The sequence below is a fragment of the Colossoma macropomum genome, unplaced genomic scaffold (genome assembly GCF_904425465.1).
Source record: "Colossoma macropomum unplaced genomic scaffold, Colossoma_macropomum, whole genome shotgun sequence".
Classification (NCBI taxonomy): domain Eukaryota; kingdom Metazoa; phylum Chordata; class Actinopteri; order Characiformes; family Serrasalmidae; genus Colossoma; species Colossoma macropomum.
Genome location: NW_023494785.1, coordinates 41,993,970 through 42,013,184, shown reverse-complemented (window position 1 = coordinate 42,013,184; position 19,215 = coordinate 41,993,970). Strand labels below are relative to the sequence as shown.

The following is a 19,215-nucleotide window of genomic DNA, read 5'->3' as shown; positions in this document are numbered from 1 at the left end:
AGATAAAAAAGGTTATTTTCCTCTCTAATCTACTCAAGTAGATGTGAAATATTGTTTGAAAAAGCACATATCCATCAAAAAACGCACGAGTGCAGGTAGCAGTTAGCCTGGTCCTCAGAAAGAGGCACTAACTAAACCGGAATTTACTCATAAAATAATTTTAGAAAGTGGTTTGGTGGTGAATTCTAGCACGGCCTGTTTTAGAAACCCCCACATCTCCTCCGCCCCCCTCTGCATTAGCTTATAGTAGTGTAAAAACCCTATTATGATCTCCGTACCATCTTTACTCTGTCACCTGTCCTCATCTTTTTCTTCTCATCTCCTTGTTTCTCTCCTCCTCTGTCCCGTTCCCCTCCCTCCGTGCCTCAAGCACAGTCACCGTATAAATACAGCTGACACATCACTCAGTAGAGCCTATTGTGTATTGTCATAGGCACCGTGAGACAGAGCTGTTCTTCTTCGTTTTAAAGTTGTTTATTTGGTGGAACCTAAAACTTCGCATAAGGTAAGGCTTTTACGATCATGATGAAAGGGCAGGAGTGTCAAATGTTTTGGTTTAATGCTTTATTTGTATATGATTTGGCATTTTTAGCATGACTTTTTTGTGGATTCTGTCTTTCTGATATTGATTTCTTAACTTTTATTCACATATATAAAGAAAAGGTTTGTTTGTAGCTCATTTCTGTTGTATTAAAGGTGGTATTAAGCAACCGTTTAAGCAAACTAAGTCAGCTTTTACTTAAAAATTAGTGTCAATTCGTCTTTAAATGAACTTAAAATATGTACATTCAAATATATTAACTTTGCTTACCTTTATCAGTAACTCTAACGGTTGATATAAAATGTTTTGAACATGTGGAATTAATTACACATTACAGCGTAACATACTAAGTTATTTCTTTATAACAAATTCTTCTGATGTGTTTGTAATTTTTTTTTTATTTTTATGTCCTGTCAGTCATTTCAGTCAGAACAGCCCCCTGTCGACATGGCTCCGCCTCTTTCGCGGTCTGCCCCGGCCGAGATCAACCATTGGTACAGCCAGATTCGGTTCCGCCTCCAAAACAGGAAGGGCTGGAATGAAATGTTGGATGAGACGTTTCTGCTTCAGGCCAAAAGGTACTTTTCCCAAAGTTGCTGAAACGTTGTTAGAATTATATTATCAAAATAATACTGTACGTACTGACGCATTGCACCAACAAATAACAGTTAAAATTGTTATTTTACTGAGTACGTTGAAAATACTGAGTACTGTTAAAATCTTAACACAAAAGCACCTTTGCATATTTAGCAAACTTTTATTTTGGCAGGAAATGTGTTTTTGCTTGAGATGTCACCATATAGTATACGAATAAATGCAAATAAACATGAATACAGTGGAAAGTAAAAAGAGTGTCTTATTTCCAAAATAGTAGTTCAGTTTTTGACATGTTTGAAAACACCTGTTGCCCTTTACATTGTGTGTAAATTTCATGATGAATGGACCAAAAGAAACGGCCCGAAATGACTTGGAAAAAATTGTGGTTCCATTGACTTACATTAAAAGTAAAGTAGGTTTTTTCCTTCACCTGTAAAGTTACCATTTTGGAGATTAAGGTTTTCTTTTGACAACAGCGATTTATATATATATATATATATATATATTTATATATATATAAGCTAGAGGTGGGCGATATGGCAAAAATATATCATAATACTTGACACAGTAGCAGAATATAGACAGTTTTGTGCTTACATTTAAAAATAACCATTAAATTTTATTTTGGGAAACAAGCAGTGGATATCTTACTTAATATTACTATAATTGATTGTAATTCACACCCTGGGTTAATAAATATGTACTTCCTTGTATCTTTGCTTTTGCAACTGCTCATTATTTAAATCACAGCTGAACATCTCTCTCTCTCTCTCCATTAGAGTAAATGACATCCCGCTGTTCTATGCAACTAAGACGAATAACGTGGGCTGCATAAAGAAGCTGCTGGACTGCGCTACCACCAATATCTTTGAGCGAGGTGAGATGTTTCCTTCAGCTGCTGCTGTTCACTGTACTGCGGCTCAAATGACACCTGAGGATGTAGGCAGTTAAAGGGGAACTCCATCAACTTTGCAAAATGTCTGCATAATTCAGGGATTGAAATGTAAACACATCATTCAGAGTGGTTTGGTGTGAAATGGTTGATTGTAGAAACTCAGATGTCTTTACAGTGGTGGTGATAGGAACCAGGGGTCGCCATGACTACAACACAAATATAGACATTTTATTTACTATCCAAAACCACCAGTGAACCTACACGAGTCTTTTGGGTTTATATATGTAAAATTGATGATGGTGAAATAGTGATAAATCTGAAAAAAAAAAATATTTGGGGACTGTTTTGCCCCACAATGCATGTATTCCTCCACCGTGAATTTTAAAAATATATGTTTTAGGCCAGCAGTGTATCGCTAAACTAATGTGTCTCAGGCATCAGGCAGCGTGTTTATAATCATTTCATGTATTGACTCTGCATGAGGGAGCTTTCAGAGGCATTAAATGCCTCAGTCATCTGGTTCCCATCACCACCCCTGTGAACAATTCTGACTCTCGAATGGAGCGTTTGACATCAAACCACTCTGAATGACTTTGTTTGCATCTTTGTTTCCATTTTTTTTTTTTTTAAATGGGTGGACTTCCCCTTTTAAGTCTGTGGTCAATTGAATTTTTACAAAATAACTTTGCGTTAAAGGAACTTTAACTCTGTTTTTCATATTTGTACTTATTTTATATTAGCAGTCCAATCGTCAATTTTATTCTATGTCATTCTTAAGATCTCAGCATTTGTGCATTCATTATTTGTAAATGTTTGCACATCATATTGCAAACTTGCTTTGATTTATACACAATTTCACATCAAATTAACATTTGAAGAACCATGACTTTTCACATCCGTCCATACGAGTGTTTTATAAATGAGGTTGTTTCTATATTCACCTATTTCCTTCTCTCACATTCTGATTGCAGCATTTATTCAAAGGTCTTCTCATATTTGTAGTTATATTAACAAAACACTAAGCCCAGCTGACCTGAGCTGTATTTAATACAATGTAAACCACCATATAGTTAGTACCTAATAGTAGAAAGGTTAACCAGTGAGTTATTTTTTATTTAAAAGCACTGCAAATTAAAAAAAAATCCTGTAGTTTTAAGCAGAATGAAAACGCATCCGTATGTGAATTTGTATGTTTTAGGCGCTCTCGGAGAGACAGCTCTACACGTGGCTGTGATGCATGACCATGTGGAGGCGGCGGTGGCACTAATGGAGGGAGCGCCAGAGCTCATCAATGAGCCCATGACCAGTGAACTGTATGAAGGTATACATACATCACTTGTTATCCAGCACCTGCTGCCAGAGGAGTTGCGCGTCCATGTTGGCAACAATAAAATCATTTTATTTATTTCAGCCTGTAGAGATTGAGAGAATGAGTGCACAAGCTCATTCAGAGCGCAGTTCGCAAAGGTAAATGTTTATTGATTTTTTATTTAATCAGAGTAACGATACGAAAAGGTAGTTTGTGACACAAGCTAAATTATAATCCACATAGATTTGCCATTGTTAAATCGCGCATTGTTTAAAATATTAACGTCAGCCTTATATGGTTTAAACTAAACTGATTACTTTGTATGCATGGTTTGTAAGGCTGTACATCTTAGGACTTGCTATGATTTTATTAGATTATAATTCTTTACTCTGTAAATGATTATACTAGTCTTTCGAGTTGACTTATTTTTGAACAAACTGATGTTTTACACATTAATTCTGGTTTCAAAAAAGAAATGTAACTAAATAGCAAATTTTTAGCAAATATTTTTTAGAAATGTTAACATTTGAACTTTAGAAGCAACGTTTAACTTAAGTTAAAAATACATTTTTGGACTGAGCTGAAATTAATTCACTGACATACAAGGCAACAGGTTTCCCATCTTATTCTAAGTTATCTTAATGTGCAAAACTTCATTTTAGATTTCGCCACAGTTCGATACAGTTTGAAATTATTGTGACTGAAGGAACTATTTACACTACAGTGCAACATAAACTTTTGTTATGTGTAAAAATAACCATAATATGGTATTTTTCAAAATCAAAGCGTATTTATTCAAATATTACCGAAATCAGTTATAGTCAATTCTAAAATTACACACAGTTGAATTGACACTTTCAAATTCAGGCATTGATGCATGTTTGCATCCCTACTTAGACCCTTTTAATTTCTGGTCAGTAATATTGATTAGTTTGTATATGTGGAGTCTGTTGTAAGGAAAGTTGTCTTCTGTGTTTGCAGGTGTAACAGCTCTTCACGTTGCCGTCATTAATCAGAATGTTAATCTGGTCCGAGAGCTGATCGACAGAGGGGCTGATGTGACCTCACCCAGAGCAACAGGGATGTACTTCCGCAAGAGGAGAGGAGGACTTGTTTATTACGGTAATGAAAATACTTTTAAATATATATATATATTTTTTTTAAACTGTACATCTTTAAGAAATAAAGGTGGGTGATTTGTAAACAAATTAGCAGCAAATTGCTTAAAGACGTGTTATGATGTTTAATTTTTTCTGAGGTTTGTTAAGTCGATCAAGAAAAACAGCAGTGCCACATTTAAAAAAGGCTTAAAAACTATGAAGAAAATTCCAGCTGTAGGTAAAAAAATGTCACCTGCGATCAGCTGCTTGTTTCTGTGCAGTTTATGCAGCTGTTTTTGTTGTTTTCAGGCTCTATAATTGGTCTAGATCTTCTTTACAGTGGTTTAGCCTTCTAGAAATACTCTATGTGGCCAAAAGTATGTGGACACCTGAACGTCACACCTGTATGAGCTTGTTGGACATTCCATTCTAAAATCATAGGCATTAGTATGAAGTTGGCTTCACTGTTCGCAGCTATAACAGCCTCCACTCTTCCGAGCAGACTTTCCATAAGATTTTGGAGTGTATCTGTGGCAAATGTCTGCCCATTCAGTCAACAGTGTGGCTGAAACACCAGAATTAAAAAATAGGATGGGTGTCCGCATACATGATAGCAGATAATTATAAAATAATTATACATTATAATTATTTCCATTATTAAAAAGTACATATTTTAATTAGCAGAAAATGTCCTGTATGGTTTTCTTAACATTATAGATGGTACTAGGATGTTTCCCATGCAAAATATTAATATGATTTTTTTATTATGATTTGAATTTGATGAAAAGTCACTGTGTAAATTAACTATGCAAATACATGTTCTTTGTTATTATGTATCTGTAGGCGAGCACATCCTGGCCTTTGCTTGCTGTCAGGGAAATGAAGAGATCATTAACTTATTGGTAAAGGCTGGAGCAAACGTTCGAGCTCAGGACTCACTGGGTAAGAACAGGATCTTCTGTTTTAACAGCACCACACCTGATAAAGCACTGTGCTCTGTTAATGTTAGACTACATTCTAGTTGTGGCTGTTATAATGGCTGGAATTCTTCCACAGTATGATGTTATACCTGTACGCCACAAATAAGAATAGATCATATGATGCATGAGCAGTGCATACCTTGCTAACTCTAGCTGAATAGCTGAGTCAGGGCTGCTCAGGTCACATTTTCAAATGACACCAGACCACTTGCTGCACTTCCTTGTGAGGCCTGAGGAGCTGCCTGACTCTCTCAGCTGCATCAGAGGACACCGCGGTCTCGGCACGTTGCCATTCCAGCTTAAAGGGTGCAGCAGTTAGTGTGTTACATTGAATGCAAGAATGTACAATAATGTAACTGCTGCTCTATTTAAGGCGGATAGAAAAAAGAGCTGGGAAATAAAAGGCCAACTTCTGCCTTGTAGAATTGCAGAGCCTGTGGGGCTGTTGTTAGAAAGCAGTATTGACATATGTGCTGCTGGAGTTTTTAAACACCTCAGTGTCACTGCTGGACTGAGAATAGTCCACCAACCAAAAATATCCAGCCAACAGCGTCCTGTGACCACTGATGAAGGACTAGAGGATGACCAACACAAACTGTGCAGCAGCAGATGAGCTATCGTCTCTGACTTTACATCTACAAGGTGGACTGACAAGGTAGGAGTGTCTAATAGAGTGGACAGTGAGTGGACACAGTGTTTAAAAATTCCAGCAGCACTGCTGTCTGATCCACTCAGACCAGCACAACACACACTACAGCACCACCACCACGTCAGTGTTACTGCAGTGCTGAGAATGACCCACCACCCAAACAGTACCTGCTCTGTGGGGGTCCATGGGGGTCCTGACCGCTGAAGAACAGGGTAACAAAGTATCAGAGAAACACATGGACTACAGTCTGTAACTGTAGAACTACAAAGTGCACCTATATAGTAAGTGGAGCTGATAAAATGGACAATGAGAGTAGAAACAAGGAGGTGGTCATAATGTTATGCCTGATCGGTGTATGCTCTCGGAACAGACGTTAAAATAAGTAGTGTGTTATTTTTGTCTGAAAATAACAAAAAAAAGACAATAAACGTAACAATAATAATAATAATAATAATAATAGTATTACTAATAATAATAATAGTAAATGTTCTACTAGTACAGTACAGTTCTATTGTACTTTAATTCAGTCTGTCATTTTGTTTGATTTGTTTTTCACTTCACAAAACTCAAGACATAAACTTCAATGTTTTAGCGCAAAAAAAGTTCTTTATTAATGCATCGTTTTTGAGAGTGAAGCACTTCTCCATTTACCTTGTCTAACCTGATCTCTCTCACTCACTTTCTCTCTCTTTCTTAAACAGGTAACACTATTCTGCACATTTTGATTTTGCAGCCCAACAAAATAATTGCGTGTCAGATTCTGGACCTGCTGCAGGGGCTGGATGCCGAGCTGGACCCGACAGTGCCGCTGGACATGGTGCCCAATTACAGAGGCCTCACGCCTTTCAAACTCGCCGCCAAGAAAGGAAACCTAGTGGTGAGAGACTCATCCACATGTGGACGTTATAAATCAGTGATCACGGCAAGAAGTAAATCTGAATAAACATGAAGCAGCAGCTCTAAATTTAAGGCAGAACAGTGTTTGACAGTCTTTGATTATTAAGATGACATTTCTTCAGAACAAACCTGGATGTTGTGGCAGAGGCTGAGACAGTTTTGCGTGACAAAAATAAGTCAAATGTAATTTTATATTTGTTTTAGATTTGAATTTTATACACAGTTTTAGCTAAACAGTGCTGAACTGACTGACTGATACAACTGGCAGCTCACGCTTCCTAAACTCAGATAAACAGCAGAAACTCACATTTAAATTATGTAAATATTTTATCACTGGGGGTGGGGCTAATTTCTGTTACCAGTTTCTGTTATTTACCTTAATTTTTAATTAGTTTTCTGCATATATTTATGTTATTTTCATGTTCTGTTTTTTGACAAAACCTCAGGGTGTCACTATCCATCAACATTATCAGAATATCTATCATAGTCCAGTCTGTATTCATTGGAATATAGAAGGAATGTTCTTGTCCCGTGTAAATAAAAATTTTAATTCAACACAAAAATAAAAACAAAGTTAATTTGCTTAATCTTATGTTGTAGCCTGCTGTGGTCACCCTCCTGCTGTCATGGCTTAAAGTTCCTCAAAAACTGGATTCTGAAATCTGGAGATCATTCTAAGGCCCAATCCCATTTCTTATTTTTACCCCTACTCCTGTTTTCCCCTTGGAACTGAGTTACAGGGTAGTGGTGGAAATCTTCCCTATGAAATGGGACCCTCAAATAAAAAGAGCATCACTTCATTAACAGCTACCAGCGCTGCTCTGTAGGCGACCCTGCCAGTCTGCAGCGACAGCAGAGGAGGGTAAAGTTCAGCTCCTCACTGCTGGGCTTTAGTTACATTTAGGGAATCATATGATCTTCAAAGAGGGGGGCAATTATTTATTATCACCCACCCCTAATTCTTCAGTGATATGAAGCTGAAGTCGGATATTCACTAGCTTCTTGTTCAAATTTTCCCGTTCCACCTTAAATGTTGCAACAGTTCTGATGCTGTTGTGATGCCTGAGGCACCAGGATGTTACTGCTGTACCGTTTAAGGTGGAACAAGAAATTTAGCCAGCTAGCTACCAAGACATCAGCATGATACTAGCAGCTTTTTATGCTTGTTATGAAGAAAAGGACCATAATACACTGAAACGAGATTAAACGTTTAAGATAATACAGAAAATTCTCACATTTGTGGGTTTCTTTGGTCGCTTGTTCAGCCATCCTGCCGGTTTTTCTTTTTTTCTGATATCACTCTCTTTGGAGTGTATCTCAAAAACCTCCGTTTGGAGGGCCGTGTAGCCCCAACACTTCACCCTACCCCTCTATCTCAACAAAAAAGCGTGACACCCTACCCCTAGACGCGAATGAGCAAAACAGAGGGGAAGGGCTAAGTGGTAGGGGCGAGGGGTGAAATGGGATTGGGCCTTAACGCTTAAGTGCTGTTGAGCTGCTTTTTCCACCTTGTGGCAGGATACTTAACGTCTGAACCGCATTGTTCAGTGGAAAATGCTTATTGAATTTTAACCTTGCTGTCCACTGACTTACCAATGTCAGCAGGCTTTTTTTTTATCCTGTCTGCATTTTAAAATCTGTACTTTCCACAGACAACAAGTACAACATGCTTTTGTTATCACTGAGAATAACTGTGAGTTGTAGGACTGCAGTGTATTAAGTATTAAGAATTTCCACTTATTGTATGAGGTAACTGCTGATTTTTGTTCTCCAGGCTTTCCAGCACATGGTGAACCGTAGGCGGATTGTCCAGTGGAGCCTGGGGTCACTGACCTCTTACCTGTACGATCTCACCGAAATCGACTCTAGAACAGACGACATCTCAGTGCTGGAGCTCATCGTCTGCAGTCAGAGACGAGAGGTGTGTGTGAAAAAAAACGTTGCATTGATTTTACTCGATTCAAATGTGCATATTCACACATTTATGAAATATATTACATTTCACCGTTTTCAGTAGCACCAAATGATTTGGGAAAGTATCTAATTGCTATTTTTCTCATCAATATTGTGGCTGCAATATAAATTGCATTTATCTTTTATAAATTAAGCTGGTTTTGGCAAAAACACCAGCCTATCAGCTTCATTACTGAACATATTGCCAGTTAGTTAGTCTAACTCATCTGAATGGGTGATAATATAGACTAGTAAAATTTGCAGCTCCTGCGATTTTAAAATGTCACTTTTTGAATCGCAATTTTGATGAAAATGATTACTCTTTCAGCCTAAATTCGAAGTGGTAAATATTTCTGTCCTTCTCCTGTCAACTCACCATTTATCACTAATGAATTAGTGAACAGTGAATGATTTAATAAGTGAACCAGTCCAAACTGGTAGGGTTATAAATGATTGATTCAGTTTATTTATGATTCCTTAAAATGACTGTGCATCACTAAATTTCAAATTTCACCATGATTTGATTTGATTGAATCAAAAAGTTCTTTAATTAAAAAAAAATCAGTTTTTTCAGCCAGTTTCTTTCTCATATGGTCAGAAACCAATAGTGCCATTTTAGATCTTTTTCTGACTAAATTCTTTCAGTGGGTGAAATTTCAGCGCATCGCTGTTTTACACTATTTCTGTCTGTTTTGTTTTTTATGTTTGTGTCGTATTTCTTTTTTTTCCAGGCCAGAAGGATCCTCGAGGTGACTCCAGTCCAGCAGCTCATCACTATGAAGTGGAATCTTTATGGGAAATATTACTTCAGGTGAGTGACCGCACGGAAAATCAGTAACACGATGAAATGACTTGATTTAAATGTGTACATCATTTAAACACTGATCTAGTAATTCAACTGAAAACACATGTTAACACAGCATATTTTATTAATGTGGAAATGATACAGACATTTGAATCAAGCAAAGCCAGCGTATCACTATTTGGCAACACTGAGAGAAACTCACTTATATTAAAGTCCTTAATAAATTACTTCCAAAACACCACCTGAGATGATACAACACACTGCTTTTCCACATACTCAGCATTCCTGCAGTTTATCAGATTTCCTGGAAAAAAACATCTTTTACGGAACATCAGTGTGTCTAATTACGCTGATCATGTCTAAAGTTTGTTTAGTAAACACAGCTAGCGACACTGTGCCGCTCTGTAACTGTGTTGTTTTCATAAAATGCCTGTGAAAAGTCTGGGAATACCTCTGTTACTTTTCCAAGGTAACTTACCACTGTTCCTTGTTATAAAAAGCAGGTTTTGGCAAAAATCACGACAGTTTTCTTGTCCAAACTGTTCTTAACCCTTGTGTGGTGTTGATGTGTGTGTTACTCAGTGGTCTGCTGGACCCACCACATTATTGTTTTTAAATCAATACAGTCATCACAGTTTATGTAAAACTACCAGATGTTTAAAATATCACAAGTGTCCAGCGTAGGGTTCTCCTTTAGCAGCTGTAGCCAGTCAGCAGCCTGTCCATGTTGTTCACCCTCACACACACACACACACACACACACACACACACACATACAAACACATACACACACAGACACACACACACTAACAGCAGGCCATGTAGGAGGAGAACAGAGTGAAGGACACAGCACCTCCACACTTTTACTCCCCGCAGGTTCAGCCAACATGTGCAATATAAATGTGTGGGGGGTGAACAGAGTGAAGGCACTGAAAATGGGTTATTTTATATGTTCTTCACAGAAAATGAGCATGGTAAATACAAATGGCATCTTTTTTCTTTTGGTAAACATTGAAAATGGGTCCCACGGACCTGAACCAAGGGTTAAAAGCACATATTGAAACTGTTTTGGTGGTTCACACATCCGAAAGGCTGGACTTTCACTGGTGTTTCTTAAGTTCGCAGTTTTTCCAAAGAAAAAATAGCGAAACCTAAACAGTTTTGTGTTTAATATGTCAAGTTAGTGCAAACTGACAAAGCAAGGCTGCTCATTTATGAACCCTTAGGAGTTGCAGTTATCACCAGATGACAAAATGTAGCAAAATATTATAATTTGATATGAACTGTCACTTGTACCTTATTAAAATAGGTGGAGAAAATCTGTAGAAAGTTCACATATTAAGCTCTTAATCTATACCACATTTGGGTTGGTAAGTAGCTAATGTTGTGACAATATTAACATTTTTGCCCTGTTTTTCTTCTTTTTTTAATATTGAAATGGAAGAAAATCAGAAGTGCAGACTGTCAAAACAGTGTAAATCAAACGTAAATATAATTTATTATGTAATAATAAATATTTTAATTATATATTCATAAATTAAATTATATATTAAATGTTTAATATTTAATATTTTATATATTTAATTTGTTTTTTGCTTTTTTATTGATTATGTTGTTATTTTTTGTGAATAGAGTTTATGTGAAGGATGGAGTTTATATTTTTAGCATTAGTATTATATATATTGTCTATACAGCAATAAGTAACAAACTGTAGCCCTGTTAAGTAATTAACAAGGTTCATTAAGTAATTAACATGTATACAATTCAGTAATTAAGGTTAACAAGGTTAATTACTTGGTTTGTTAATTCTCTTCTTGTTATGTCTTTTTCTTGAGTGCCTAGTAAAGGATTGTCTATCTATCTATCTTAGTTTACCATGTAATGAAATAAGTGTTTACACAGTGACGTTTAAAGAAAGTGGAGCTAAATGAAAGTAACTCTAGACGTCTGAGGGTTAAAACACCTGTAAAGCCAGGTGTCTCAGAGCGTTTAACAGGCCATGTTGTACCTCAGAACATGCTGACCCACGGTGTTCTGCTCTCCTGTGTCAGGTTATTGCTGCTGGTTTACTTGCTGTACATTGGAACCTTCACTCTGTGCTGTATGCACCGCCCCCTAAAGGACATTCCTGAAAACTACACCAAATCAGCCATGGATCAGACCATCAAAATTCAGAAAACTCTGAAGGTGAGCGTGTTTGCATGCACTGGAGATGAATTAACACATTACTGCTTATAGGTTTGGAATCAGTTTGGATGCTCATCCTGTTCAGCTTCACAGCATTGAAATTATAAGTAAGAAGAAAGCTATTATAAATAAGAGAGCTTCTGTTATTACTAATTCTAATTAAAAAATCCAGAGGTTAAGTTACAATAATAATATCTAGAATTAATTTCTAATACAATTAATATCCAGAATTAAGTTATAACAGTGATATATGGAATTCATTTTTAAAAACATTTACATCCAGAATGAAGTTACTGTAATAATATCCAGAATGAACGTTCTACTGATAATATCTAGAATGAAGTTCTAATGCGATTAATGACTAGAATGAAATTTAAATAATAATTACTATCCACATTGAAGTTCTGTTGAAGTTAATGTTGATGACGATCAATGATGATCAAATATCGGTGCATATAAATGAGCAAAAAATGTTTGTGAATAGATAATATGGTATATATCGCAGCTGTCGGAAGAAAACCTCGTGTCTCCAAAATGGTAACTTTACAGGAGAAGGAAAAAACATGCTTTACTTTTAATGTAAGTCAATGGAACCAGATGTTTTTCCAAGTCATTTTGGGTCGTTTCTTTTGGTCCATTCATCATGAAATTCACACACAATGTAAAGAACACAGGCATTTTCAAATTAAGTCAAAAATGTATGTACACACACACACACACACACACACAATAATATATATAACTATATAATTAATACCACTTGCAAAAAGAAGTTTAATTATATATACTATAATGATATACTTAAATGATATATACTATATTATACCATATATACACATATCAAGCTGTGAAATCATTGTCTGCTGTGTCTATATGTGTATCTGTGTAGGAGAGTTATGTGACGTATGGAGATCACCTGCGACTGGTTGGAGAAATCATCAGTGTTATAGGAGCGCTCATCATTCTGCTGTTGGAGGTCAGGAAGAAACACAGTTATACATCATACAGATTATACATATTACATACATATTAGTGTTTCCTTTGAGTAATAATAGTAAAGCTTTAATAATAATGAAGAGGACGCACTCGTGCTTATGTGTGTTTGTGTGATTATTCTTAGATTCCAGACATCCTGAGAGTTGGAGCGAAGCGATATTTTGGTCAGACGGCACTTGGAGGACCGTTTCACATCACTCTGTACGTTCTGTTCATTACACTCACTGATACCGTCACAACCAGTTATGGGTCGTTGTTCAAGATATCAGAATAATTGGCATCGGCAGGTATTTGCATTAAAAAAAGAAATCTGTATTGGACCGTTGCTTAGAGTTGACCGATATTTCAAACTGATATTTGAGGTATTTAGTTTTTTAAAGATCTGTGTTATCTCTGTTGAAAACTCATTTAAGCGTATGTTAGTCTTTTATTTTCTTCTGAATTTTCTCCCCAGTTTAGTCGTATCCAGTTCTGCCCACTAGTTAGGACTCCCCCAGTCACACGATACCACCAGGGCGAAAAGCTAGCATAGGCTTCCTCCGAGACCTGTGAAGCACCACTGCATCTTTATAAAGGCTGTAGCATCTCCAGGGGTCAAACTCTTGATTTCCTGATAATAGGGCCACTCGGGAGCCCATATTAGCTGATAGTCAGTATTTATTATCAATTCTTTTGTCACCATAAACCAGAACTACTACTAATAATAACAGATAATAATAATACAAATAAGTGTAATTAGTATGTAATTATTATTATGTTAATTATTATTAGTAGTAGGAGTAGCGGTAGCCGTTGTTGTGGTGGTTGCAGTGTTTAATAAATCGTCGCTGTCTAAAGAAAAACCAGTATCTCCAAAATAGTTTTAACTTTATAGGAGAAGGCAAAAACCCTCTTACCTTTTAATGTAAGTCAATGCAGAGATTTTATTCCAAGTAATTTTGGAGCATTTTTGGAGCATTATTGGTCCACCCATCATAAAATGTTCACACACCATAAAGGACAGCTGGTGTGTTAAAATGATGTAGAAAAGTAAAAATCAACAAAAATGGAGATGCATGGTTTTCTACAAAATCAAGTGAACTTACTTTTAATTATTTGTTAACTTACTTAGAATTATGTGGGACTCTTGTTGTGATAGCTTTATCATTCCTGATGAATGTAAGTGAAGTTATTGTGAGTGAAGTTTTGGCAAAGGAGAGCAGATAATCTGGATTTGTTTGACCATTTTTTTTCATTTCTTTCGCATGAATGAATCTACAAAGGCAGATTCAACTACCAGTCTAAATTACAATAATATCTAAGTTAGTTGTAGCTAAATTACAGTCAGTTTGCAGTTCTCTTGCTGCGTCAGGTTTATATTTGAATTCTTCCTCTTGCATGCAGCGCTCTGTAGCAAACCTAGAGCATATGTTGGATAGGCGGCCACAGTGTTTTGTGGTTGAAGTATATTTACATGTCAGATGTAAATAATTTAGCCACAGAAAAATGGAAAAAAAAACTTGTGGGCTGAATTTTAAGGGTTAAATTGTAAATATGTGGTGGGTATGAAGTTACCCGTGGGCCTGTAGAGACGCCTGCTTTATATTTTACATTGAATAAATCTCTGGTTCTCCCTGATGCTCCTGCTCATGTAGAATCACGTACGCTGTGCTGGTGGTGTTCCTGTGCATCCTGAGGACGAGTGAGATGCCCGGCGAGACGGTGCTGATGGCTGTGTGTTTGGTGCTCGGCTGGTGCAACGTCCTGTACTTCGCTCGAGGCTTCGAAATGCTCGGACCATACGTCATCGTCATCCAGAAGGTAACCAGAGTCTTTTATTTTTACCACTGTCTTCTGCTTTCTGTCTCTTTTTTTACATTCTTATTCCTATATATTAACCCATAACCCTTTCAGATCAAACATCTCATCAGCACTACATTCAGAGTCTTCATCTTTGTCCATTTTAACCATTTAAGGCCAGTGGTTTAACAATTTGTCCAACCCATCGAGCGGCTACTGTAGTATAGTAACTCCATGAGTTAGTTTTCGTACTTTTTATAGTGTTTTAGCGTTACTTCGTGTGTCTTATACAGACTCAGTTACATGGCATTACTTATCATTAGGCCGTCAAAATACCCTTCCTACTGTTTTACGTAGAGCGCTACCTGTAAATATGTGCTGTGGTAGAACATTTTGACAAGATAGGACGATTCATCAGAACACCGGCGCAAAAATGTGGCTATGGCTGTTGTTTTATTTCATGTGTTAAAACATGATCTAATAATGTGGACATTTGTGTCACAAACTATTATTTTGACCAAGAACACACTTGAATAGGCTTCCACAGGACTGTTCAAAAGACGAAGGAGGACGAAGGAGCGCATTCTGACTAAAACAGCATTGTATCCTACGGCTTCTGCGGGCTCTGCTCGTTCCACCGCAGAACACTTTTTCCTCACAATCAACTTGAAAAATGTCAAATCGAACTAACCACACTTATTATTCGGTTAAAAATCCTTGGCTTACTATTCAGTGAATTGTATTTTTTTAGGGCTCTTTGATTATTTTAGCTGTGTGGTTTCATTATTATTATCTTGAAATTTGTAAATATGTAATTTTTTTAATTTATTGGTATGAATTGTTCAGTAGCTGCTACGAAACTTAAACTTAAATATTATGACATATAGGCCCTTAAATTATTTTAACTATTATTATTATTATTATTATTATTATTACAACTTCATTTCCAAAAAAATTGGGACGCTTTGCAAAATGTAAATAAGAACAAAATGCAATGATGTGCAAATCATTTAAACCCTATATTTAATTGAAAACAATACAAAGACAACATTTCTTGAAATAATCAAGGCCTTCCCTGAAAACGACGTCGTCTGGATGGCAGCATATGTTGCCAAAACATGTATATATCATTCAGCATTAATGGCTTCACAGATGTGCACGTCACCCATGCCATGTGCACTAATGCCCCACTATACCATCATGAATACTGGCTTTTGAACTGTGCACTGATAGCAAGCTGAGTGGTCTTTAGCCCGGAGCACGCAGCATGATTTCCAAACAAAAATTTCAAACGTTGATTCGTCAGACCACAGGACACTTTTCCACTTCGCCTCAGTCCATTTTAAATGAGCTCGGGCCCAGAGAAGGTGGCAGCGTTTCTGGATCCTGGTTATGTACAGTTTCTTCTTCGTGTTTTAGAGTTTTCAGTTGCATTTGTGGATGCAGTGATGAACTGTTTTCACAGACAGTGGTTTTCCTAAGTGTTTCTGAGCCCATGCAGTGATTTCCACTACAGAATCATGTCTGGTTTTAATGCAGTGCCGTCTGAGGGCCCAAAGATCACGGCCAGCAAATACTGTTTTTTTGTTCTTGTCCCTTACATACAGAGATTTCTCCAGATTCTCTGAATCTTATAATATTATTATGTACCGTAGATGATGAAGAGCAGAAGTTCTTTGCTATTTTGAGAAACATTATTCTTGAATTGTTGCACTATTTGATGGTGCAGTGTTTCACAGAGTGGTGAACCCCTCCTCATCTTTACTTCTGAAAGACTTTTTTATATCCAATCATGTTACTGACCTGTTGCCAATTAGCCCCCAGGTGTTTTTTTTAGCATTACACAACTTTACCAGCCTTTTGTTGCCCCCGTCCCAAGTTTTTTGGAACGTGTTGTTGGCATCAAATCCAAAATGGGCAAATATTTAAAAAAAAAAACAACACAATTTCTCAGTTTCAACATTTGATTTGTTGTCTTTGTACTATTTTCGATGAAATATAGGGTTTAAACGATTTGCACATCATTGCATTTTGTTTTTATTTACATTTTGCACAGCGTCCCAACTTTTTTGGAAATGGGGTCATATTATTAAGTTTAAAGCATTAATAATATTTATTTTTATTGTTAAAAGCTTTCAAATGAGAATTACACACAACCCTTGGTTTGCACTGTATTCTAATCTATATATCTCTAAACAAAAGAAGGAATTAATGGAGTGGCTTCAAACATGTTTGCTCTGTTTGATTTCCTTTTTGGATCTTTAAATAACATGAAAACAGAAATTGCAGAAGTTCTTCAGATCATGTGAGCTGTTTATATTAGACAAAATAATTTCACAATAAAAAGTCACACAACTGACTCAAGACTTTATTGTTTTGTAGATCCTTTTTGGAGACTTAACCAAGTTTATGTGGTTGAGCCTCATTGCTCTTATGGGATTCTCCACAGGTGAGTTAAACCCTGTAGTCCTTCGTTTACTTTACTGTTCACTAAGCTACACCTTCTCTCAGTGCTTAGATCCAGCTGTTCATGTAATACACTGTGTAGCATCACTGCTAAACCATTAAACCATTAAAACCACCTCCTTGTTTCGACCCTCACTGTCCATTTTATCAGCTCCACTTACTGTATAGGAGCACTTTGTGGTTCTACAGTTACAGACTGTAGTCCATCTGTTTCTCTGCATACTTTCTTACCCTGTTCTTCAGTGGTCAGGACCCCCATGGACCCCCACAGAGCAGGTACTATTTGAGTGGTGGGTCATTCTCAGCACTGCAGTAACACTGACGTGGTGGTGGTGTGTTAGTGTGTGTTGTGCTGGTCTGAGTGGATCAGACACAGCAGTGCTGCTGGAGTTTTTAAACACCTCAGTGTCACTGCTGGACTGAGAATAGTCCACCAACCAAAAATATCCAGCCAACAGTGTCCTGTGGGCAGCGTCCTGTGACCACTGATGAAGGACTAGAGGATGACCAACACAAACTGTGCAGCAGCAGATGAGCTGTCGTCTCTGACTTTACATCTACAAGGTGGACTGACAAGGTAGGAGTGTCTACGAGAGTGGACAGTGAGTGGACACAGTGTTTAAAAACTCCAGCAGCACTGCTGTGTCTGATCCACTCAGACCAGCGCAACACACACTAACACACCACCACCATCACATCAGTGTTACTGCAGTGCTGAGAATGATCCACCACCCAAATAATATCTGCTCTGTGGGGGTCCTGATCATTGAAGAACAGGGTAACAAAGTATGCAGAGAAACAGATGGACTAAAAAGTGACACTATATGGTCAGTGGAGCTAATAAAATGGACAATGACAATGAAGTGGCTGGTCGGCATACAGCCTTATACAAAAATAATCCAGAAAATAAATCTGGATAAAATGAAATATAGATATGAATACTGCACTGCTTCTCTCTCTCCGTCTGTCTCTCAGCTCTGTGGACGGTGTACATGACTCAGGAGCCGCTCTCTGTCCCGGCGTATCGCTCTTTCCCCATCACTTTGTTCTCCGAGTTTGAGCTGACGATCGGGCTGATCGACCTTCCGGTGGACCACACCATCTACACCCACCCCATCGTCCACGTGGTGCACTGCTGCTTCAGCGTGGTCTCGCACCTGCTGCTGCTCAGCCTCCTCACCGCCATGATGAGCGACACGCAGTGGAGAGTGGCTCAGGAGCGCGATGAGCTCTGGAGGACTCAGGTGGGCATCGCAGACTTGCTGCCGTTCAGAAGTCTGCAGTATGTCTTTATTTTACATCACATGATTGATAGAATGATTACATTTGTGGCATTTGGCAGACGCTCCTATCCAGAGCAACTTACAGTTTGATCATTTTACACAGGTAGGTGAAGGTAGTGTTAGGAGTTTTGCCCAAGGACTCTTATTGGTGTAATGTAGGCTTCTTACCCAGGTGGGGATTAGAACCCCAGTCTACAGAGTAGAGGGCAGAGATGTTACCAACTACACTGCAGGGGTTCTCAAACTTTTTCTATCGTGCCCCAATTTGTCAAAATGGGCCAAGTTTCACTTTGTTGAATTAGCATCAAGATCATGAACATTATTATTTTACCTTTCTTTCAGTAAGTCTTCTGTTGTTCAAATAAAAAATAAAAAAGTTTCATACTGTCAGTTTTCAGACATAAAGGCCCAATCCCATTTCTTCTTTTTACCCCTACCCCTTGTTTTTGAGTGTCACCCTAACCCCTTGGAACAGGAGTTACAAGGGGTAGTGATAAAAAGCTTCCTCTATGAAATGGGACCCTCAAATAAAAACATCACTTCATTAACAGCTATCAGCGCTGCTCTGTAGGCGACCCTGCCAGTCTGCAGTGACAGCAGAGGAGGGTAAAGTTCAGCTCCTCACTGCTGGGCTTTAGTTACATTTAGGGAATCATATGATCTTCAAAGAGGGGGGGCAATTATTTATTATCACCAGTCAGTTATTCACCAGGTTCTTGTTTGTATTTGTTTGTATCTTCAGGCGTCAGAACTGCTGGACTATTTAAGGTGGAACGGG

At 37.6% G+C, this 19,215-nt stretch overlaps 1 protein-coding gene across 1 annotated transcript in view; it reads left to right on the top strand.

Moving 5' to 3' along the window:
• The first annotated feature begins 416 nt into the window (after positions 1–416).
• The window catches only part of trpv6 (transient receptor potential cation channel, subfamily V, member 6), a 22,872-nt gene continuing 4,073 nt past the window's right edge, over positions 417–19,215 (top strand). The window contains exons 1-15 of the mRNA XM_036595361.1: positions 417–505; positions 959–1,119; positions 1,918–2,015; positions 3,232–3,354; positions 4,324–4,464; positions 5,286–5,384; positions 6,773–6,948; positions 8,743–8,889; positions 9,653–9,732; positions 11,778–11,913; positions 12,803–12,889; positions 13,034–13,110; positions 14,544–14,709; positions 17,071–17,137; positions 18,130–18,398. Of these exons, the coding sequence (XP_036451254.1) occupies positions 989–1,119; positions 1,918–2,015; positions 3,232–3,354; positions 4,324–4,464; positions 5,286–5,384; positions 6,773–6,948; positions 8,743–8,889; positions 9,653–9,732; positions 11,778–11,913; positions 12,803–12,889; positions 13,034–13,110; positions 14,544–14,709; positions 17,071–17,137; positions 18,130–18,398 (1,797 nt within the window). The 5' untranslated portion in view covers positions 417–505; positions 959–988. The remainder of the gene's footprint in view (positions 506–958; positions 1,120–1,917; positions 2,016–3,231; positions 3,355–4,323; positions 4,465–5,285; positions 5,385–6,772; positions 6,949–8,742; positions 8,890–9,652; positions 9,733–11,777; positions 11,914–12,802; positions 12,890–13,033; positions 13,111–14,543; positions 14,710–17,070; positions 17,138–18,129; positions 18,399–19,215) is intronic.